Source organism: Syzygium oleosum, unplaced genomic scaffold (assembly GCF_021117445.2).
Source record: "Syzygium oleosum isolate NSW1041296 unplaced genomic scaffold, Sole_v2.1 Sole_v2.23, whole genome shotgun sequence".
In the NCBI taxonomy this organism is placed as follows: Eukaryota; Viridiplantae; Streptophyta; class Magnoliopsida; order Myrtales; family Myrtaceae; genus Syzygium; species Syzygium oleosum.
The window spans coordinates 4,689,628-4,713,052 of NW_026607507.1; the positions used below are offsets into that span (position 1 = coordinate 4,689,628).

A 23,425-nucleotide genomic window follows, 5' to 3' on the forward strand; every position below is an offset into this window, starting at 1 on the left:
TGCTCTCCCAAACATATTCCAAAAAAGCCACGGGCACCATCAACAAACGCTACGTTCTTAACATGATGAGATTGGAAATTTGGGCTCAAATATGGTAGGATCTCCAATCAGGGGAAGCTCACTTATGGGCAAGGTTAGAGATTACCCATAAGTTCGTAGCCAATGGGGGCTTGAGCCGCTGACCCAGTAACCTGTGGGTGTGTTGCATTCATGCATTCCTTATTTTATCGAATCGGTGCCCATACGCTCCAACATTTCTGTTAGTTTGTATCTTTTTCTTATCCTGTAACTCGGCAATACCCAATTTAAATATTTTACATCTTGTGAGCCGGATATAGCTTCGATCCTCAAATCGAGTGCCAACACCATATCGAATTACCAAATCTCTCCTTGGTCTCCCAAACATATCCCGAAAAAGCCACGGCCACCGTCCACAAACGCCGCGTTCTTAAACACCACGGCGAGATTGGAAATTCGAGCCGAATATGGTATGGATGGATAGCTTGGAAATGATAGAATCTTACTACGTCCCATTCGTGATTCCTTTCGTGGAACAAGTACTTTCCAAAGGCTTCCCGTTTTCCCTTTTTCATTTGGCTCAAGCTCGTCAATAAAAAGGGCAAGTACAGCAAGTTCTTATGGAGAGAAAACTGTGCTTTGATTTTTCTTTCCCTTTTTTTCTTCTTCCTGTATTGGCATGATTGCGATTTAGGTAATGACTCTTTGCCCATTTAATTTTCCTTTTGCCCTAGTTTAAGAAGGCGGAGTGGATTGGGCTCGTTAAGAAAGCCCATGTCCAACTTAACTCGCTTTATCGGGTTACATTTAGCCGTTGTGTTCTTTCACTATATATACGTCGCCGATCTGGTCACCCATTCGTTCAAACCCATTCGTCGGTATAATTATATTTTTTCAACAATTCGAGAGGTCTTGCAAGCTAGGTTGTCGGTGCCCTTGTCTCCGTCGTCCTGCTTCCCGAAAGTTGTACAAAACTCTATGCTCTCTCTGTCTATCACCGCTTATCAGAGAGTCCGATCCATTCCGACGACTGTTATCGCCTTTCGGCGTGACGATTGCCTTCCTTCTGAGGATGACGACTCGAGACAGATTCCCACTTTACACCGGGGCGCTCTTGCTCCGGGCGATCTCACTCTGATTTTCTCGTCATTTAAGTGCCGCCCAGCACAAACATTCATCTTATAAAAAAATCATCGGCATGAGACGGATTTGGTCGCCGGATCCGGCGAGATCTCACGTCGTCCGCCCTCGCCGGCCTCTCCTAACGGGAGAAACCAGTCCACGACCGCCGGCGTCGACCCGGCTCGACGACCCGAGCTTCGAGCGGGGCGGTGTGTCCGGCACAAGGGCATCCGGGCACGTCCGGCACGGGGGGCATCCCGGTAACTTCACTCTCCTTCGGAACGACGTCGCTGGAAAAAAGAGGAAAAAAAAAAAAAGAAAGAAAAGATTTTCGGTTTAATTAAAGGGGGGGAAAAAAAAAGAAAAGAGAAAAGAAAAGAGGGGGCAAAAACGCGAGCGCTCGTCTTTCAGGCCCGAGAGAGAACAACACAACGGAGAGGGAAAAGCACGAGGATATATATACCAAAGCGCAACCAACAGAAAGAGAGAGACACACACAGCGGAAGAAGAAGAGGAGAAGGGGGAAAAAAAAAAAAAGAACACAGCGCACCGGAGATTTTCCCCCTCGCGGCGGCGACGCCTTGTTCCCCCGCCGAGCCTCCGCCCGATCCCCCGCCGCCCCTCCGCGCGCGCCAGAGTCTCCGCCGAGGCCCGGCTCCCTCTCTCTCTCTCTCTCTCTCTCGCTCTCTTCTGCTGCTGCTGCTGCCGCTGCTCCCCTCGGCCGCTCTGCCCGATCTAGCGCGCGCCCCGGCCTCCTCGATTTCTAGGTCAGTTTCGCGTCCCTCCGGTTCGTTTCGCCGTTCGGTTTCCGGCTCCGCCGCGTGCTTCGATTCCGTGGCTCGCTCCGGGCTCCCGCGAATCGAGGCAGCGCGGGGTTGATGCGTTCCCCCGCGGCGGGGGTGGGGCGCCGGCTGTTGCGGTCGTCTCCGGCGGAGGCGCGGCATTTCTAATTCTCTCTGTTCGTGGAATTTAGGGCTCGGACGCCGAGGGCTGGAACCGGAGCGAGATAGGAGAAGGCGAATTGTTGAAGCATGAGCATCGACAGCCCCGGGGGAGGGGAGAGCTAGGGTTTCCGATTCCGGGAGGGGGCGGGATTTCCATGGGTGATGGAGGAGTCGCATGCATGCCTTTGCAGCATCGGCACAGCATCATGGACAGGCTTTCAGCACCGGAGAAAGCGCTCTGCGGAGGCAATGGGTTCGGCACCAAGCCGCTCAAATTGGAAGGTTCCCAGCCCAAGAAGAAGATGAAGAAGGTCAAGAAGGTGGTCACCGTGAGGAAGGTGAGGACTTTGAAGAGTGAGGTGGCGTTGGCGAGGAAGGATAAGGGCGGCCAGCAAGTCGAGAATGGCGAGGCCTCTGCGGATAAGGCGCAGAATGATGACGTGGAAGAGGGTGAATTGGGCACTCTGAAGTGGCCAGCTAAGGAAGTGGAGAATGGGGAGGTGGCGTCGGAGAAGAAGCAGCAGCAGCAGCAGCCGCCGCGTAAAACCGAGGCTGACAAGGAAGAGGCGGTTGCCGAGAAGTCGAGAAAAGGAGAACTGGAGCATGGGGAATACGTTTCTGGTAGACCGAGAAAGACGGAGGTGGAGAAGGAGGAGATAGTTTTGGAAAAGAGCAGGAGAGGTGAAGCCGAGAAAGGCGAATTCAGGCCCTGGAGAGGCTCCATTGACGATGTCGAGAAAGGAGAATTCATTCCTGACAGATGGCGTAAAGGCGAAGCGACCAAGGATGATTACAGCTACGGTAGATCACGCAGGTATGAGGCTTTGAATCACAAGGTTTGGAGGCGTGACCTCGACCAGACACCACCTTCGCATTCGGGGAGTTCAGCGAAGTACTCCGGTGACGATAATTATCGTAAGAAAGAATTCAGCAGAAGCGTATGTCAGCAGAGCAAGAATTCTTTCAAGTGGGAGGTTGGCCAGGAGAAAATGGTGAAACTGGGGTCGAAAGTTGTGGATGAAAGCGGTTCGCACAGGGTTGACTATCACAACGGTAAGAACCAGGGAAGAGACTACTTTCCCGGCAGTCGGCTGAAGCGCCATGGACATGATGCGGATTCGGATAGCAGTGATCGCGATCGCAAGAACTATGCCAATTATGCTGATCATGCAGGCTCGAAAAGCCGGAGGCTTTCTGATGACGGTGTTCGTCCTGCGCAGCCAGAACACTATTCTCGCCACTCTCCGGAAAGGCCTCATAGAAATTCTTCTTCTATTAGGCTGTCTTCATTTGACAAGCATATTTCCAAACATCATGAATTTTCTTTATCTTCGAGAGGAGCTTACGACAGACATGGCCGCAGTCCAGTCCAGGCTGATAGGTCCCCGCGTGGTCGAACTCGGTATCATGATCACAGGGAACGGAGTCCAGTTCATCACGAGAGATCACCATATAACCGTGAGAGATCTCCGCGTTATCAGGGAAGAATTTTATCGAATCGTGATAAATCTCCTTATGGCCGCCAAAGATCTCCATATGCTCGTGATAATGCCCCATACAGCCGTGAGAAGTCTCCTTGCGGTCGTGAAAGAACGCCGTATGCCCGTGAAAGGTCTCCCTATGGTCGTGACAAATCCCCATATGAGCGCAGCCATCACTTTGATCGCCGCAACAGAAGTCCTTATGCAGAGCGGTCTCCGCAAGATCGAGGTAGGAATCGGGACCGCAGGGAGACACACCTAAATAATAACGAGCGGTCCCAGGTTGATCGAGGTAGGCCCAATAATAATCGCGAAACGAGCCATAAGAGTGGAAAGGAAAAGCCTAATATTCAGCCGGGAAACAAAGGGGAAGAAGAGAAGCCAAATGAACGGAATTCTACTGGAATGGGGGCCGATAATTCCATCAAGGAATCTGATGTCAGAATCAGTATGCCCAATACAGATACATCATCTCACGAGGAGAGAAGTGGTAGCATTCAATCTCACAAGGAGGACCAGACTCAGAGTCCAAGTGTTGACTGCAAGGAATCTCCAAATGTCAATGGGGTTCCTCCAGAAGAGCTGCTCTCCATGGAAGAGGATATGGATATATGTGATACACCACCTCATGTGCCTCTGGTGGCCGACTCAGCAGTGGGGAAGTGGATTTACCTTGATTATCTGGGTTTTGAACGTGGCCCTTCGAAACTCTGCGATCTCAAGTCACTTGTTCAAGATGGTGTTCTTCATTCGGATCACTTTATTAAACACATGGATAGCGACAGGTGGATGACTGTTGAAAATGCAGCTTCCCCTTTGGTAACTGTGGCTTTTCCATCTATAGTATCAGAAAGTATAACGCAGCTGGTAGATCCTCCAGAAGCTCCTGGTAACCTGTTGGACGATACTATCGATGGTGGTCAATCTGGTAGTCTGACTGTTGAAGAAATGCAGTTGCCTGTTGCAACTGAGCCTCTGGAAGATCTTTGCATTGACAAAAGAGTTGGACTTCTGCTTGACGGTTTCACTTTTATTCCAGGGAGGGAACTTGAAACTATTGGAGGTATTCTTATAAACATCAATTCTAGAATTACATGGTTGAATGTAAGGATTTTGCATTTAATTCTTTGGATCTAGAATTTTTTTTTTTGGGTAGTCTAACGTTATTCTTTCACAGAAGCCTTGCAGATGACATTTGAGCATCAACAATGGGAGGAATGTTCTAGCCCTGAAGGTATGATATTCTGGCATTAATTGCATATGTTTTGGTTGTTCATGCATATACTAATTTATTTCTTCTCCTTTAATTAATTTGAATTTAAGGAGTTGCAATCCACATACTGACAGTGCTCATTCTAATTTCTATTAAAATTATGTGGATTGCGAGTATGCTCCTCTGTCGAAAGTTCTATTTGGTGTTGTTCCTGATGTCTTTCATGATCAGAGTTTATACCTTGATGATATGTTGAATTCTGTGATGCTTGTTGATCTTTTGAACCAGGCTAGTTAGTTGGAAACACATGGCCTGTTGGGAAAAGGCAAAACAGCTTGCAATTTGGATGTCATATAGTTAATGCTGATGTAGGGAATGAAAAGATGGAATAAATTAGAAAGGAAATCTGTAAATTTCATTATTTTCTCTGCATTTCCTTTTTAATAGTTCCGAGTTGCGGCATGATGAGTAAGATTTGACCTATCTTCCTTTATGAAAATACATGATTTAAGGGCTTAGTTTCGGAATGGATATTTACATGACATTTCTTGTTTGTTCCAAGATGTTCAAATTTTGATTTTCCGATAACTGTTTGCCATTTGATGTTCATTTTAAAATTTGTCCTCATAAATCTTGATTGGAATTGCACGTCGTGTTTGTTCCATAGACGGAGAAATTTTTACTTTGTAAAATTTTGGTTGCCTTCCTTTAGGTCCTAGCTTTAATTGATTAAATGTCTTATATAGCTAGATGCTTCGTGATGAACTGTCCTACACTCTTATTTCCATGTGGTTCCCGTGCTAGATATGGGAGTATAACCCACAGTGGACCCGATAGAGAGATCTTGACAGTACTTACCTTTTATAATTCCTTGTTACTTCTTTTGCTGCTCTGGAAAGTGACTTCATTTATTGAAACATGTGGATTTCAGGAACAGGGCACTGGTGTTTTTATTTAATTTCTTTTTGCTTTTGCATGTGTAAAATTTCATCAATATCTGCTTCTGCATGTAATTCCTCTTTGCAACACGTTGAGTAAGTTATGTGTCAGCACTTATGACCACTGCTATCCTGTATTTGTTAGATTTTTTCTGGCATCGAGCTTGCATTGGAGAAAGACCAAATAGGGTGGCAGATGATGCATCAAGATGTTCTGATGTTGCATCAGCTGACTTAAGGGAAAGTTCAGTCTCGGACAAAGATTTCTCATTTGTCCATGGTGACTCTAGCGATTGGTTTTCCGGCCTCTGGTCATGCAAAGGTGGAGATTGGAGAAGGAATGAGGAAGCTGCGCAAGATAGAATTTTGAGAAAGAAAATTGTAGTGAATGATGGTTTTCCCCTATGCCAAATGCCAAAGTCTGGTAATGAGGATCCTAGGTGGCATCAGAAAGATGAACTATATCATCCTTTGCTGGCCAGAAGGCTTGACTTGCCTCCATGGGCATTTAGTTGGCCAGATGAGAGGAGCGAGAATGACCCGGCTAGCAGATTGCAAGTTAAGCCTGCTATCATGCGTGGTGTCAAAGGTACAATGTTATCTGTGGTCAGGATAAATGCATGTGTTGTGAGAGATCAGGGTTCTTTTGTTTCTGAACCTCGAATGAAAGCCCGGGCAAAGGAGAGGTACTCTTCGAGGTCTGCTCGGTCACATTCTTCAAGTTCTGATGCCAAGAGATCCTCTGTAGAAACTGATTCCCGGTCAAGATCTATTGATGAACACAGCGTGCGGGGCTCGAGGAAGAGCATTGTGACCATAAACACTCCAAAGGACCGAGTATGCATTGTCCATGACCTGCAATTGCATTTAGGTGATTGGTACTATTTTGATGGAGCTGGACAAGAACATGGGCCTTCTTCATATTCAGAGCTTCAGGAGCTAGTTGATGGAGGTACCATTCAGAAATATACCAGTGTTTTCAGGAAATTTGATAAACTCTGGGTTCCGGTGACATCGGCTGGTGAGACTTCGGAAACTTCTGTTAATATACAACAGGAGAAGAGTTCTTATGGTGGTTCTTCTGGACCTGCTTTTCCACAATTGAAAGATGGTATGATTGAAAGCAGTAAGGCTGCCTCTTCGTTCCACAGTATGCACCCACAATTTATTGGTTATATGAGGGGAAAGCTACATGAACTAGTGATGAGATCTTATAAAAGTAGGGAGTTTGCTGCCGTGATTAATGAGGTATTAGATCCATGGATCAGTGCCAAACAGCCAAAGAAAGAGATTGACAAGCAGATTTATCGAAGATCAGGTTTGCGCATAGTCATAACTCTTAATTTTCTGCTTTATTTGAGGATTGGGAAATACATGCTGGGATCTAGGCTGACACTTTAACTTTCGATTTTTTACCTTTTATAGTTAGTTAGAGAGGACTTTTTATGTTGAATATGACGCGTTACTTTTCTTTTAATCTTTAATTGGAGGACATTTTCACGCCTCCTATACTACGCATGATTCCTTTTTGCTTATCTTTTGTTACTCGATTGGCTAAATTCTTCTGCACCTCATGGTTACTTCTAAGCGATTGATACTGTGACCAAATTGTAGATGCTGACTACCATGCTGGCAAACGAGCACGTCGTTTGAATGACGAAACCGAAGAAGAGAGTGACAATGAAGAAGTCGCTGAGAGAATTCAGAGGGATGACATCTCATTTGAGGATCTATGTAATGGCAATGCTTTCAATCGGGAAGAAATTGTTTCTTTAGAAAATGGGTTGGGCTCTTGGGGTTTATTGGATGGTCATGTGCTTGCTCGAGTTTTCCATTTTCTTAGGTCGGACATGACATCCCTTGCCATTGCTTCTTCTACTTGTAAGCAGTGGAGGGCTGCAGTAAGGTTTTACAGGGATATCTCCCGACAGGTTAATTTGTCATCGCTGGGTCATAGCTGTACTGACTCAATAATCTGGACAGTCATGGTAGGTAATTCAAGATTCTCTTTTGGAATGTACCAGTATCTCCTAATTGGGAAGTTAATTTTCTGTTATTGCCTGCAGAATGTTTATGACAGAGAAAAGATAAAGTCACTGATATTGACTGGATGCACCAATATAACTCCAGGCATGCTCGAAGATATTTTGCGTTTGTGTCCTTGTTTATCTGACATAGATATCAGAGGTTGCAGTCAGCTTGAGGACTTGACCCTAACATATTCCAACATAAATTGGGTGAAGAGCCGAAAGAAATTTGGGGATACGCACTTCAAAATGAGGAGTCTAAACCAGTTAACAGACAGAAACTCAGCATACTCTGGAGCAAAGGGTACAGGTGGTGACGTCGATGATTTTAGTGATTTGAAAGATTATTTTGATAGTGTGGATAGGAGAGATTCAGCTGGTCATTCTTTCCGCCGAGGGTTCTATAAGCGTTCCAAATTATTCGATGCGAGAAAATCCTCCTCCATTCTATCAAGGGATGCACGTGTGAGGCGATGGGCTGTTAAGAAATCTGAAAAGGGGTACAAGAGGATAGAGGAGTTTCTTGCTTCTAGTCTGAAGGACATCATGAAGCAAAACACTTTTGATTTCTTTATGCCCAAGGTTTTACTGGAATTTTTTGTTTTCAAATGTTTGACATGTAGGCCATTAGAGCTCTAATCTATTGCTTCTTACTTTTCTTCTCCGGGTTCAGGTTGCTAAAATTGAAGAGAAAATGAAGAATGGTTATTATATTCGCAATGGGATTAGTTCTATCAAGGAGGATATTCGTCGAATATGTCGGGATGCCATAAAGTAAGCTCCATTGTTCACTTTTTGTTACATGTTCCTAATATTTGTCTTCTATTCACTGACAGAGCCATAGTTAGAACCACCTTATAATGGTATGCAATTTAATGTCCAAACTACAGATTGTTTGTATTATATGGCAGAAACCTAAGGCTACGTTTGGTAGTTGGGATAAAATTCAGGATATCCTATCCCGTGTTTGGTGCCTGCTCAAAACAGGATAAAGTCGGATATAGGAGAGATATAACCCGGATAAAATTATCCCATGGGGGAGGTGGGATAAAGGTGGATCGGATTTTTAATATGCATGATATAAAAGTTACTTTTCTCGAATAACAAACTTGTTAAATTAATAAAATTAAAATAATGTTTGAATAAAAATAATATTTGAATTTTAATATAAAAATTCTAAATAACAAAAAAATAACAATAATTTCGTTTATATTGATTCTTATTTTTATTTATATATCAAATTTCTTTCTATATTGTAATTTCATATGTATAAATAAATGCATTTAGCATTTATATTTATTACATATTTTAGGTATATTAGTATAGTTTACTATTTAATAAAATGTTATTAGAGAATGATGGAAGGAGAAAAAAGAAATAAAAACGAAAAGAATTAAAAAGAGAGGGAAAAATAATAAAAAAATAAGCAAATAAAAATGAAGTAGGTAAGAGTGTTGTGACAGATTTTTATCATCTCCATTTGTGTAGTTTGTAGGTTCATTTACACTGATATGACGTTCATAGAAAATAATGGACATGGTAAGATGTGAAAATATTTGGCTTTATTACTGCGATTCACCAAATAGCAGATAGAATATGAAATTGAAGTCCTATCCTGGTTAAAAATCCAGACGACCAAATGCAGCCTTAACTCATTCTTCTAATTAAGCTGTTGACTCTTTGCCTGATATTATGTAATGGTTCATTTGAATGAGTAACCAGTGATTGCATTTTTTTTCGTAAGTGGCACTAGTCTGCACCGATATGTTTTTGTGTCTTGGTGTCTATGTCCCATCGATCTCTTTATATGTAAAGGAAGAATACATTTCATTCATTTATGTTGAAAATGAATCCTTAGACAGACTTTTATCGTCTCTAACACCCCTTGCTGTTTGTTGTTTCTGGTTTTGGTTTGTATGTCAATCAACCATATCAATAGCTAGTCTATCTTCCATTTTAAGTCTTACGGTAACTTTTTGATGCAGAGCAAAGACTCGTGGTGAGACAGGGGATATGAACCATGTCATATCATTATTTATCCAACTCGCCACTCATTTGGGAGAGAGAGATGACTCATCGGAAGGGTTCTCTGCTTCATCGAAGTATAGACGGAAAGTAAGCAGAGCTGATAGTGAGAGAAAATATGCAAGTAGGAGCAATGGTTCCTCCTTTGTGAATGGTGCTTTAAATGATGGGGAGTATGCTTCTGATCTGGAAATTAGAAGGCGTTTATCCATATTGAATAAAAAATCAATGGATTCAGATAGTGACACATCTGATGACTTTGGCGGATCTTCTCAAAGTAGCAAGTCTGAAAGTGAGACTACTGTTTCTGACACAGAAAGTGACTTGGGATTGCGGCAAGATCGATCTGTGCTCTCAAGCTCAAGAGAAGATGGCAATTTCATGGCGGATGAGAGTATCGATGACGACCGTGAGTGGGGTGCCCGCATGACAAAAGCAAGCCTTGTTCCTCCTGTTACGAGAAAATATGAAGTTATTGATCAGTATGTCATAGTAGCTGATGAGGATGATGTGAGGCGTAAGATGCAGGTATCTTTACCAGAGGACTATGCTGAAAAACTCACTGCTCAGAAGAATGGAGCTGAGGAGGTGGATATGGAACTTCCAGAAGTCAAAGACTACAAACCGAGAAAGCAGCTAGGGGATGAAGTGATAGAGCAAGAAGTGTATGGAATTGACCCCTATACGCATAATCTTTTACTTGATTCAATGCCAGAGGAATTGGATTGGACTCTCTTAGACAAGCATTTATTCATTGAAGATGTACTTCTTCGTAGTCTGAACAAACAAATCAGGCACTTTACAGGCACCGGAAACACTCCAATGATTTATCCTTTACAGCCTGTTATTGAAGAAATTGAAAGGACGGCTGAGGATGATCACGATATGCGGACTGTGAGAATTTGTAGGTCTATCTTGAGGGCCATTGATAGCCGTCCAGAAGACAAATACGTCGCTTACAGAAAGGTATTTGCTTGCACGCTTTTTCATGAGCTTGATACCAATTTGTTAAATATTTTTGCCGCGAGTTTAATCCTGTGATATGAACTGACTAGGGGCTTGGCGTTGTCTGCAACAAAGAAGAAGGATTTGGTGAAGATGATTTTGTGGTGGAGTTCTTGGGAGAGGTATAATTGAAGTTTATCATTACTCAATATTATTAGGTTTGTTGGGTATGGTATTTTAGCCATGGAACAAGTAGAAGTCCCGTGCAATACACAGTTTTAAGAATATTGTTATTTAAAACTTTATTTTGAGATTTTATATTTCTAAATAGCTAGAAGGAAGAAAGAATTCATTCTTATGGCATTTCCTTGGAGGAGTTTAGATTTCTCAATCATATTATAAGATGAATAATTAAGAGTGAAATATCCAGCAAACCAATCTACTTGATAAAACTATCAAGCATCAAAGTAAATCTAATTATTAAATTATACAAATTAATGTTGAATTATGTTAATCCTACCATTAGTGGGGTAATTAAGCATTTTCTGGTTCTTTTGTAGTTAATGAGAATAATTGGGGGGGGGGGGGGGGGTACTGTGCTGATGTGGCACAAGCACGAAGCTCTACTCTATGCACTTATCTATCTATTTATCTATATAAATATATATTTTAATCTCTCTCCATTTTTGCTTTGTTTGACCATTATCGACTGTCAGTCTTCTAATGTTCGTGTACAATCTGGGGAAAGCATTTTTTTTTTTTTTGTATATGTTTGCATATTCTGTTTTTGATTATTAATTCAGCGGCTCTTTGAAGATGAGTTCTGACTTTGAGGCGCACTATGAATCTTTTATGGCTGTCTTTGTTTTCATATTTTTCACTTTGCTGCAAGCTTTTCTTCATCTTCTGGTTAACTTGTGTTGGTGCAGTTCTTGTAAATCCATTTTAATAGAAATGAGCCTCTCACCTTTTTTGTCCCTATATTAAGAGATTAAAATATGCTGAAGACAGCTGACCCCCTGAATATGCTGTTGCAGGTCTATCCTACCTGGAAATGGTTTGAGAAGCAAGATGGTATTCGATCATTGCAAAAGAACAATAAGGATCCTGCTCCAGAGTTCTATAATATTTATCTTGAGAGGCCAAAGGTATCAAAATATTATTTACTTATTAATCTTCTGTCAAGACCTTTTCATTCGAATCAAAATCTTTCCTTATTTTGACGATTTGTTGCTTGTTAATTTATGCCTTTGCCAGGGTGACGCTGATGGTTATGATTTAGTTGTTGTTGATGCCATGCATAAGGCAAACTATGCAAGCCGAATCTGTCACTCTTGTCGTCCTAATTGTGAAGCAAAGTAAGTGACAGCTCCATAACTTTAGTGTAATTTCTCGAAGTTATGAATTCAGGCATTAAGCTACCTTTAAAAGTTTAACTATCCAAAAAGTTATGTCCTTTAATGGGTTTTGGGCTTATCCAGGAAGCCCATTCTTTCCGTAAAAGTATTAGAATCTTAATCTGTGTGACTTTTGGCAACTTGATGTTGCAAATAAAACTGTTGCTGTTTTTCCTATACAATCATTAAACTTGTTCTTTGCTGAATTCTCAATGATGCCACGACCTATTCTCTTCTTTTCTTCTGCTATATGTTTGACATGCAGATATAGTTGGCCAGTGATATTATAATGCTTTTATCCCTATGATAGATGGTTCTAATTTGCTTTGGCAAGATATCTTGGTGATTGATTTATGTATTACTTTCACTATATTTAATACAGGGTCACTGCAGTCGATGGACAGTATCAAATTGGAATATATTCTGTACGCAAAATCCAATATGGCGAGGAGATTACATTTGACTACAATTCGGTCACAGAGGTATGTGGATTGTTTCTGTTGACTCACTTTATTGTCATATGGCGTCTTTGTTGTTCGATGATCATGGCCTTTTAATTCTTGCAGAGTAAAGAGGAGTACGAAGCCTCTGTTTGTTTGTGTGGTAGCCAAGTCTGTCGTGGGAGCTATCTCAATTTGACTGGAGAGGGAGCTTTTCAAAAGGTAGAAATGCATGGCCATATTTTCTTTTTCTGCCCTATGCCACCTTGGCTTAATCCTTGATATATGTGGACTTAACTTCAGAGGCTAAAAGAAAGAAAATAAATGAAGAGGATTTGCCTACTTTCTGGGTTTCTTGGATCAGTAATTTGTTTTGGACAAGGGCTCACTTTCATTATTGTGTGTGTGTGTGTGAACTTTCGTTAGTATATTCACTCCCGCTGTTTGGTTTAATATCAGATATTTTCGGCCGAACAAATTTATTATCTGTTAACTTGAGGAACTGTTATCAGGTATTGGAGGAATGGCATGGGATTTTGGATAGACATCAGTTAATGATAGAGTCTTGTGAGGAGAACTCGGTGTCTGAAGAAGATTACTACGACTTGGGAAGGGCGGGTTTGGGCAGTTGCTTGCTAGGCGGGCTGCCGGCTTGGCTAATTGCTTATTCTGCTCGCTTGGTTTGCATCTATTGCTCTCTCATCATTGTCGACTTCTTTGGTTATATTCTCTGTGGCTTATTTCTCTTGAACATATTGCTTTTGGGGCAGGTGAGGTTTATAAATTCTGAAAGAACAAAACTTCCTGAGGAGATTCTTAAGCATAATTTGGAGGAGAAGAGGAAATATTTTCTGGATATTTGCCTTGAAGTAGAGAAGAGTGATGCCGAAGTTCAGGTGAATCAATTTATTCAATTTTAGGTTCCCTGTGGCTGGGGCTGACTGTTCCTCTTGCTGTCTTGTCCAGTTTTCCCCACCAACACCCTTCCTACCTCTTGGGTGGGTGGGAGCTGATGCCACAATCTCATCTTCAGTAGTGGCAAAATCTTTTCTTAGCATGCTTATCAATTTTATTTGTATTGAACCATGTCGCAGGCTGAGGGTGTCTATAATCAGAGGCTTCAAAATTTGGCTGTTACTCTAGACAAGGTCACTTTAATCTTTTCGGTTTGCTTTTAAGTTTATCTTTTTTCTGGCTCCTCTGCGATGATCTCTGCGACTCTGCTTAAGCTTATATGGCTTTTCAGTTGTTGATATTCCCCTGAATGATGCAGGTGCGGTATGTAATGAGATGTATTTTTGGAGACCCAAACAAGGCTCCACCTCCGCTGGTAAGGCTCAGTCCTAAAGAAGTAGTTTCCTTCCTCTGGAAAGGAGAAGGATCGCTGGTGGAGGAACTTCTTCAGTGCATGGCTCCTCACGTGGATGATAATGTGCTAAATGATCTCAAGTCAAAGATTCGTGATCATGATCCTTCTCGTTCAGATGACATCCAGAAAGAGCTAAAACAATCCTTATTGTGGTGAGCAACAAAAGCATTTATGTTTGAAATGCTATTATATGTTCTGCTTTCTGTCAATGATGTTGTGGATGTTTTTGGTCTTATGGTTTGTCTTTAATATGCAAGGTTGAGGGATGAGATCCGCGATCTTCCATGTACTTACAAATGCCGGCATGACGCTGCCGCTGACTTGATCCATGTCTACGCTTACACAAAGTGCTTCTTTAAAATACAGGTAAGATTTATTACAGTAAGATGCCGAAGCTATCTAATTGTTTGGAAGTGTTATCAGGGAATTGTTCTGAAGCCCCCTCACTAAAAGGAGATAGCTATCAATCAATTCGAAGTTCTGCTTTAATGGTTTAAAATGGCTAGCATGATCTATATTAGAAACTTTTACCACTACTCTCCAAATTCTAGAAATGATTGGGTGAAATATTTATGTGATGTGTCGGTTTGTATTTTATTGAGTGCACTACCAAAAGAGCTAAAGTTGGTAGTTTTGTTCTTGGCAGACCTCGAAAGGGTGTTCAATTAGAGGGTTACTTTTATTGACATAAGTTATATTCATTGTTTGGCTTCTAAAATCTTTCTTGCATTCTCACGCAGGGATATAAATCTGTGACGTCCCCACCAGTTTACATTTCTCCGCTTGATTTGGGCCCAAAATTCAGTGATAAGTTGGGCCCAGGTTCTCATGAGTATCGCAAGACATATGGAGAGAATTACTGTTTAGGACAACTTATTTTTTGGCAGATCCAGACAAACACCGAGCCAGATGGTAGCCTTTTTAGAGCAAGTAGGGGATGCCTGTCGTTACCTGATATTGGTTCATTTTATGCCAAGGTCCAGAAGCCGTCACGACAGCGTGTTTACGGCCCAAAGACGATGAGATTTATGCTGGGACGAATGGTAAGTCTATTGCTGTTTTTCTCCTTTTTATTTATATTAAAAACAGCACGAACACCTCATGTGATTTTAAATATTCTACTGAGGCAGGTATTGCACCCACATGAAATTTTAAGATCCCAAAGTGTTCATATCGGTAGATAACCCTCTCATTCAACCTGTTCTTACCCCCTTTGGTTTTTCTTAATTCGTTGGCTGGCCAGTTCCCTTTTTCTATTTTCTGGAATATTCTTTCATTTTGAAATTGCCCTGCAAGGATGTCTCGTGTGGTGCAACACGGACGAGAAAACCTTTTCTTAAAAAGCATGTTGAACTGTTGCTTAGGATCATAATTTTGTTTGGTTCAGGGAGAAAATCACTCACTTTAACATGCTCAAGGATTTCGAACTCCTTAACACTATGATTTGGGGCGCGATCAGAAAACTAAATTTGTTAGATAGACAAAGCTGTGTTGTATTTTGGGATAAGGTAATCTGGTGTGGAAGTTATGAATATTTCTGCGAGGAGCAGTAGCTGTTGAATGGTTTGAAAACGAAGTGAAACCCATGACCTTTAATCTAAAAGGAGTCTGGCGATTATTTAAGTTTGAGAATACCATTAGAAGTTCCAACAGTCTTCTGTGTCCTTTAACAGCTCACTTTGTCTCTCCAGGAGAAACAGCCCCAGAGACCGTGGCCGAAGGACCGGATATGGTCATTTAGCAGCTCTCCCAAAGTGTTTGGGAGCCCAATGCTCGACGCGGTATTGAACAACAGTACGATGGACCGAGAGATGGTGCATTGGCTGAAGAACAGGCCCATGGTGTTTCAGGCAATGTGGGATCGGTGACCTCCTCAATTTCTGCATTCAGGGGAAGAGAAAGACGGCACCGCGAATAACTAACCTGACAACAACTCGTGTTTCCCGGTAGCTCCCAAGATAACTTCACAGCTCGGTTCGGCGGCCCCCTGATAAAGCGGGAGGAGGGGGTGGTGCTGCTTCCCCTGGCATCATTATTGTGTACAGTCTCTTTCTTATTGTTTTTCTCTCCCTGCCTCTCTCTTTTTTTACCTCTGTAATCTTGTAATTCATCAATTAGTGGTAGTGCATTTTTTGTTTTTAATCTTGGGTATATCTGTAATCTAAAAATAGAAACAAAAGGGAAAGAAGTAGTCTAGTGCATCGTCATTCTTTTTATCTGCCCTTCCCCGTTGCGATTTTCTGTTCCTTCAGATCTGTGATTTTGCCTTACTTCTGTTTTCTTTTTTTTTTTCTTTGTCAAATCGGCCGTGCAGTTTTGTGCATTTGCTTTGAATTTGGCTTGAGAAACTTTTTGTGCGTGCCAAAACATAAGCTTGTCTTTCTACTTTACTTTTTTAAAGCTCACTCTGGGGCTGGGCTTTACATATAGTTGCATAGATAAACGGCGAGAAGTTCACACAATTGAGTTGTTGAGCCAATCTTCTCGTTTTTTGAAATTGGCGAATGGACGCGAGTTTTCTCCTTGAAAATTAAAAGAAAATGGACATTTTCCTTTTGCCTGCGTACGAGAGGTCGGGAGGAAAAGAGGGCCACGTCTTTCGCATCTGTCTTCTAAAGGGTAGTATTGGTATGTGGAATTGGTAGCGGCGCTGGCAAAGACAGCGACATTCACCAACGGCAGGGACGAAGGCGTCGGGTTGCCAAGCTAATGCGAAACACCGTACGTCAGGCTCGTGCATCCCACGCACTCGCCGATCACCTTCTCCCCCTCTTCTTTTGGAGAAAATATTCAGTGGTTGCATATCACCACGTCATCGTCCTACGTGGTATGTATGAACCATTCAAAATTCGACACGTGTGCGATGACATGAAATTAAAAAATTGGATTCGGAACCTCTCTTTCTTTTCTCTCTCCTCCGAAGAAGACTGACACACGCAACATTAATTGCCTTCTCTCTCTTCCCTTTTGTAAAAGAACTCTGTTCCAGATGAGGAGGTCCTCCTCCTCTCTCTCAAATTTCAAATTTCACTCCCTCTCTGCGTCCGAAGACACACTCTCTCGCCTTCGGCTCCGGCACGTCGCCTCCGCCGTCGCCACCACGAGCCCCATTGCTGCTGGGTTTGAAGCTCGTATCCGCCTCCGGCACTGCGGCTCAAATCCGCATCTGGCACGTTGTGACTCTTTTTCTCGTGGGTTTTGGCTTCCAAAACTAGGTGTGACTTCTCCTTCAAAACCATGGAATCTTGCACTCCGTGGATGAGGCCTTTAGGCTCTCGGTGTTGCATTTCAAGGTTTCTTGAGGTTTCGCAGACTTGTGAGGGAATATCTCTGTTTTTTTTTTCTTTCTTACAAGGGTATAAAAAGTCTGCTTCTGTATGTGGGCATTTGGCCTTCTTGGGGGCTCAAAAATTGTGTCTTTATTGGCAAAATCAAGAAGGAGATTCGTTTCTGAGAGGGAATGAAGATTCGTAGTAGTGAACTGAAGATAGAATATGTCTTTCGTTTTATATTATGTTGATGGAACCCAATGGTTTAGGTGGCGGGATCTTTGGAGGCATTGGTCCAGGAATGCTAGGTCTAGAAATGCCTCTGCATCAGCAACAGAAGCCCCCAAATGCCCAAAACCCTCACTCCTTGCACCAATAGGTGGTTCGAGGGGTCACAGTGGGCAAGGACACAAAGATGAAAACGCTCACAACGAGAGGACATCTTCGCGCAAAAGGCCGAGGAAATGCCTACTCTCGCTCTCTATGGCACTCCTGCGACAACTGAGCGGCGAGGTGACAAGCATGATGCAAGACGGCAACAGGAGTCTGTGGGAGAAGAAGCCGTAGATGAAGGCGAAGGTGTTGTAGCTGGAGGAGCAGCAAGTTAGCTACCAGCTGCAAGCGTTCGAGCTCGAAAAGGTAGCGGCTGAAGTGGGTGAAGTTCAGCAACAAGAAGGAAAGGGAAATGGAGAGAGCCAAGCTCGAGAACGAGAGAATGGTGCTTCTCATCTGCCAGAAGCTCAAATTGCTCGATCCTCAACAGGAACAGCAACATTCATTCAACAAATGGAGTGAACCGTCCTCGATCACAGGATAATTTTTACATTATCTGAGATAGAGTAGAAACAACAAACTGATTATTCTTCAGAAATGTAGTTGTGATCTCAGTTTTTCTATATGAATTCAATTGTGTAGCTGTTTTCTTTAAAATCCTTTTCTTTACAACCTTATTACACGCTCGGTTGCTTCGCTTAGCATAGACATGCGACTGCCTATATGGTACGATGTTTGCCAGAGTGATATATATCTCTAGTTGCAAATGTATATACACTCAAGTCACATTCAAGGTACTTTTGATGTTGTAACAATTTGAGTAACCATCTCAATTTAGTACTTTGACGGCCAACTCTAACTCTTCAAGATGCTGAGCATAATCAGTAGTTATGAATCTTTTTTCTGGTAAGCTCTAACTTTGAGCATAACTAATAGTTATGAATCTTTTTTCTGGTAAGCTATGTCTCAGCTCAATAAGCCAAAAGTTGAAAATGGAAAAAAGGGGCCCTGAAAATATGCTTCCTTATAGGTGAAACATGATAGAGATAGAAAGACAATTTTCTGGCAAAATGAAGTGGTGATGCTGTTGGTTTGTTCAGGTCACAAGCATTGGTGCTGAAATGGGCTATCCATCACGCTCCTAGTTTAGTTTATAGCAAGAATTCTGTCGTAGCAGCTAAATTTGAAGCAGCAATTTCTGATCTATGCTTATATAAGTCATGCTTGACATATACAATGCCAAAGTTTCATAAACTTCAAAATTTATGACTTCAAAATCGAAATACCAATCTAACGATTTGTACAGATGCCTGTGCACGCATAGAACTACTGTTGTTTCCATAGTTGCACCATGCATGTCCATCATATCTTCAGCTTGTTGCGATCCCCAACTGAAGCTAGACATTGACAGTGATAAGAGTGTCAGTTGTTGCAGCAGTGTGCGCGTATGGCCTTCCGTTGCATCTCTGCCTTCTCTATTTTCTCAAGCATATTTCAAGGGCTTTGTAATATTAAAATAGCTAAAACGAGTCTTGATTCACCGAGTTAACCAGAATTTAGTTCTATCTTGGCATTCAGGAACAACATCGATCTTCTTTTGCACAGTTCATGCTCTTCTTTTTTGATTTTGCCGATAAAGACACAATTTTTTAGCCCCCAAGAAGGCCAAATGCCCATATACAGAAGCAGACTTTTTTTTTTTGGTAACCCAGGGAACCACCGCACGGCCGACAGCCGGGGAGTAAACCCTGAGGGCGACACGTGCTAGCCACCACACACGTGCCACCGGTTAAGTCACCCTGCGACGCCCGGGATTCGAACACTCAACCTTTTGCGAGAGGAAGAGTGCGCGCTCCAGCAGCACCACCCAGGCGGGTGGTCAGAAGCAGACTTTTTATACCCTCGTAAAAAAGAAAAAAAAAACAGACAGAGATATTCCCTCACAAGTCTGCGAAACCTCAAGAAACCCCAAAATGCAACACCGAGAGCCTGAAGGCCTCATCCATGGAGTGCAAGATTCCATGGTTTTGAAGGAGAAGTCACACCTAGTTTTGGAAGCCAAAACCCACGAGAAAAAGAGTCACAACGTGCCGGATGCGGATTTGAGCCGCAGTGCCGGAGGCGGATACGAGCTTCAAACCCAGCAGCAATGGGGCTCGTGGCGGCGACGGCGGAGGCGACGTGCCGGAGCCGAAGGCGAGAGAGTGTGTCTTCGGACGCAAAGAGAGGGAGTGAAATTTGAAATTTGAGAGAGAGAAGGAGGACCTCCTCATCTGAAACAGAGTTCTTTCACAAAAGGGAAAAGAGAAAGTAATTAATATTGCGTGTGTCAGTCTTCTTCAGAGGATAGAGAGAAACACAAAGAGAGGTTCAGAATCCAATTTTTTAATTCCATGTCATCGCACACATGTCGAATTTTGAATGGTTCACGTATGTCATGTAGGACGATGACACGGTGGTATGTAACCACCGAATATTTTCTCCTTTTTTTTGGTCATTTTCTTGCTTTCTTTCTCTTTTTAGCGTCTTCTGAGAGTATGCATACGGAAGGACACTCCTTTAATTCGTAGGCCTAGTAGACGCCAATGCATTTGGGTAAAAAGATAAATTAAAAAAAAGAAAAGGGTCCAAATTAGTTTTTTTTTGTTTGGGGCAATAGGCGAAATCGCATTTTCCCCGGGGAGTGAGAGAGGGGTGGGGGAGAATACATACAAACGGCAACGAGAAAACAAAACGACAAAGCATGTCACAGAGAGAGAGAGAGAGAGAGAGAGAGAGAACGAACATCCCTCCCCCCAATCGTCCTCGACCATGTAGCCTGGGAGCCGCCTTTCTGATTCTGATTCTGTTTTTCCGTACGCTCCCCAGCCCCCCTCCCTAATCACCCTCCGCCACGTGTCCCCAAGGGTAGAGCGAGCATCGCCTGCGCCGCGCCACACCCCCCCTCCCTCCCTCCCTCCCTCTCGTATAATATAAACGGGGGAAGCGCACCCTCGCTTCGCTTCGCTATTTTCCATTCCCAGTCCCCCGTCTCCCGACATGAACGGCGATCCTCTCTCGGCCTTCCTCGGCGGCGAGCCCTCCTCCTCGAGCCGCCGCCGCCGCCGCCTCCTCCTCCTCCCGCCGCCGTCGTTCCCCCCGGCGGCCGCCGAGGAGCTGTCCAACTTCGACGCCATGTTCTCCGGCGTCAGCCTCCGGTCCCTCTTGCTCGACAATCCCGTCTCCTCATCATCCCCTTCCCCTTTCTCCTCCTCCTCCTCCTACTCCTCTTCTCCTCCTCCTTCGTCCCCTCTCTGGTCGCCGTTGCCGTCCCCGGTCTCTCCCTTCTCTCCGAGTCCCGAGCAGCATCAGCACCTCTCGTTTCGCTACTCGCCGTCCCCTCTCAAGATGCCCAAGCAAGAACCCCCTCACTGCTTCCCCGACTTCGCTCCCGCTTCGTCCCCGTTTGACTCCCTCTCGCTCGCCGACGACTCGACCCTCTGCTTCCCCCTCCACCGCCTCTCCGACCTCCTCCGCTCCCTCGAAACGCTCCAACCGCAGCCCCCGCAGCCGCCGCCGGCAGCGGCAGCGGCAGCAGCAGCAGCCGCGCCCGGTCCGGCTCGCAAGCGCTCCCCGGCCGACCCAGAAAGGACGAAGCGGGCCAGAGAAAAGCGAAGGAAGATAGGCGACTGCATGAGGCAGCTGCACGAGCTGGTTATGCCGCAGGTAGAAAGAAAGATGGACACGCTCGCCACGCTGGAGGAGGCCTGCAAGCAGGTGGCGTACCTGCAGCAGCTGGTGAAGAGCGCTCTTCAGCTCATGCCCCACGAGTTGCCGCAGCCGACCCCGTGTTTCCCCCCTCGCTGCCCGACGGACGACGACGTCGGCGGCGGCGGCAGCGGAATGCTTGGGAGGTGGACGATGCAGCATCTGTTGGAGAGGATGGTGAACTCGCCCCCGGCTCAGGCCGTGTTGTGCGATCAGGAGTACGGCGTGGGGGCGGCGACAAACCAGCAATGGCTGTTGCTGAAGCAGCAGCAGGAGGAAGAGGAGGAGGCGGCGTCCGCGATGAGGATGGAGATGCAGCAGCAGCAGATGTGGTGGAATCTTGAAGCTCCTCCATATCAATCCCCTGTTTGAAGGAAGAGGGCGAGCGCCATGGAGTACGTCTCTGGGTGGGAAAGGGGAATGGCTATTCAGGTTTGTGTTGAGTCTCGCGTCTATATCCATAGGTAAAAGCTAATAGAACCATCTTTTGATATGGCTCCGGCCCCCAAAAAAACATTTAGAAAGTAGGAATCGGGCATGGCTTCTTCTTCTTCTTCTTCTTCTTCTTGTTAGTTCTAAGACTTAACTTCTTGTAAGGACTAGGAAGTTTGTCTTTGGAGTTGGTATACTTTAGAGAGAGAGAGAGAGAGAGAGAGAGAGAGAGAGAGAGAGAGAGAGAGAGAGAGAGATGAACATGCCATTTTGTAATCGAGAGGCATCATGCTTCACCTGCGAAAGTGACATGATGAATATGATGACGATGACGATGGAGTCCGATCCTTCTGGACATTTTGCTGCGCCTAATGACGTTAAAATTAACGGAGGAGTCTCATTTGAGACAGATTCAGAGCGCCACGCACATCTCCATATTATCATGCATCATCGCTACCAGATCACAGAGCATCGACTGCGCACATTCGAGTTTGTCCGACATGCCTGGTCTGGTTCTTCCCTCTTATTTGCATCATCCATGCCCGTTCTGAATCCAGTACAGCGTGCAAAAGGACAAAAAGAAACAGAAGTTGAAAAAGAAGACACCCATATAAAATCTTCACCTCGTTCTTGTCGAGAATGGGTTGGTCATCAAAATGAAGATCTCCTCTAACAGACCCGCCATTGAAATGGGCTCGAGCCCTTCTCTAACCATGGCGGAACCGAAGAGGAGAAGGTGCGGAAGATCTGACGACGGCCCAAATGACGCTAAGCCCGGCATGAAGAAAACGACGGCGTATTTCTACTTTTTTGAGGGATCACAAGGCTTTTTATATTTTATATATATATATTTTTATCTTCTCCAAAAATAGCATCGATTAGTCATTTTATTATCAACATTCTCCATCTCGTGCCATTAAATTTCGAATTAACTAATGGCCATAATAAATATTCTATAATTGGACGATTTTGGCAAAATCTATGGAACACTAATTCATTCTTGCAACACATGAAGCACATTAGCTTGGTAGCTTGTTTCATCGTAGCGTTTACCACCCCAATCTCTCTCTGTCTTTTGGTGGATGGGCGATTAATCCGCGCATGTATCGGAAGCCACGTTAATCATGCCAACTAAACTCGAATGTAGACACAAATTTCTTTATCTAATTTTTCATATTTCCGTTCGAGGAAAAAAAGGGAGACGGAGAGAGTCGGAATGCACTATGAACAAATTTCTTCATTTCATTTTCGTCCGGAAAAAAAAAAAAAGTGGATTAAAACAGAGGAATGTACGGCAAATAACAAGAGATGGCAATATGGTAAATCCACTTTACCCCAAGGCCAAAGACCTGTCTTCGTAATTTCCTCTTTTCTTAATTTTGGCCGTGCTCTGGTCATGCATTTTCACAAAGCTCGAGGAGGTGGATGATGGTGACCCGACCCAGGTTTGACCCTTGGCGATACGGATCCCACCGATTCTTGACCCGACGCTTGCGGGTTCGAATCGCGGGCCCGCATTTGTCCCCCGTTACGCGGTTTGCTTTTTCCCATCGTCCTCATACGTTTTCCCCACTTTTGGAGGGCGAATGCTATTCTGCCAAAATGTTCGTGATCTGTTTATCTAATGTATCAAGCGAATCGACAAATCGGTTCCGCCCCACTGTATCGTTCGGTTTGTGGAATTGGTGCGATCGGTTTCGTTTCGCATACTTCGGCCGATGAAGAGTCGTCGTCAATCGCGAAGAAAAGAGTGGGCGACGGGCGGTAATCTGACCCGTGCAACTG

The 23,425-nt window shown here is 43.9% G+C and overlaps 2 protein-coding genes and 1 long non-coding RNA gene across 4 annotated transcripts; all 3 read left to right on the forward strand.

The window, feature by feature from the left end:
• The first annotated feature begins 1,628 nt into the window (after window positions 1-1,628).
• On the forward strand, window positions 1,629-16,141 carry LOC115682290 (histone-lysine N-methyltransferase ATXR3). Of its 2 annotated transcripts, XM_030606466.2 has the most exons (20): window positions 1,629-1,907; window positions 2,114-4,628; window positions 4,743-4,799; window positions 5,862-7,034; window positions 7,331-7,704; window positions 7,783-8,325; window positions 8,417-8,517; window positions 9,729-10,734; window positions 10,824-10,895; window positions 11,751-11,861; window positions 11,971-12,071; window positions 12,493-12,592; window positions 12,677-12,772; window positions 13,063-13,230; window positions 13,321-13,446; window positions 13,645-13,698; window positions 13,824-14,071; window positions 14,177-14,285; window positions 14,660-14,962; window positions 15,611-16,141. In XM_030606466.2, exons 2-20 carry the CDS (start codon window positions 2,240-2,242, stop codon window positions 15,785-15,787), a joined length of 7,308 nt encoding a protein of 2,435 aa, XP_030462326.1. In that variant the 5' UTR covers window positions 1,629-1,907; window positions 2,114-2,239; the 3' UTR covers window positions 15,788-16,141. The 2 variants fall into 2 exon arrangements, with proteins under 2 accessions (XP_030462326.1, XP_056158341.1); XM_056302366.1 differs by lacking the exon at window positions 1,629-1,907 and having other exon boundaries at window positions 1,941-4,628.
• A 572-nt stretch (window positions 16,142-16,713) lies between these two features.
• On the forward strand, window positions 16,714-17,868 carry LOC130134739 (uncharacterized). The gene is made up of 2 exons (XR_008814265.1): window positions 16,714-17,134; window positions 17,458-17,868. It is a non-coding gene; the product is annotated as an uncharacterized LOC130134739 (long non-coding RNA).
• Window positions 17,869-20,500: 2,632 nt separating this feature from the next.
• LOC130134776 (uncharacterized) lies at window positions 20,501-21,580 on the forward strand. Its single transcript, XM_056302452.1, has one exon. The coding sequence runs from the start codon at window positions 20,501-20,503 to the stop codon at window positions 21,578-21,580; it is 1,080 nt and encodes a 359-aa protein (XP_056158427.1).
• The last annotated feature ends 1,845 nt before the right edge of the window (window positions 21,581-23,425 follow it).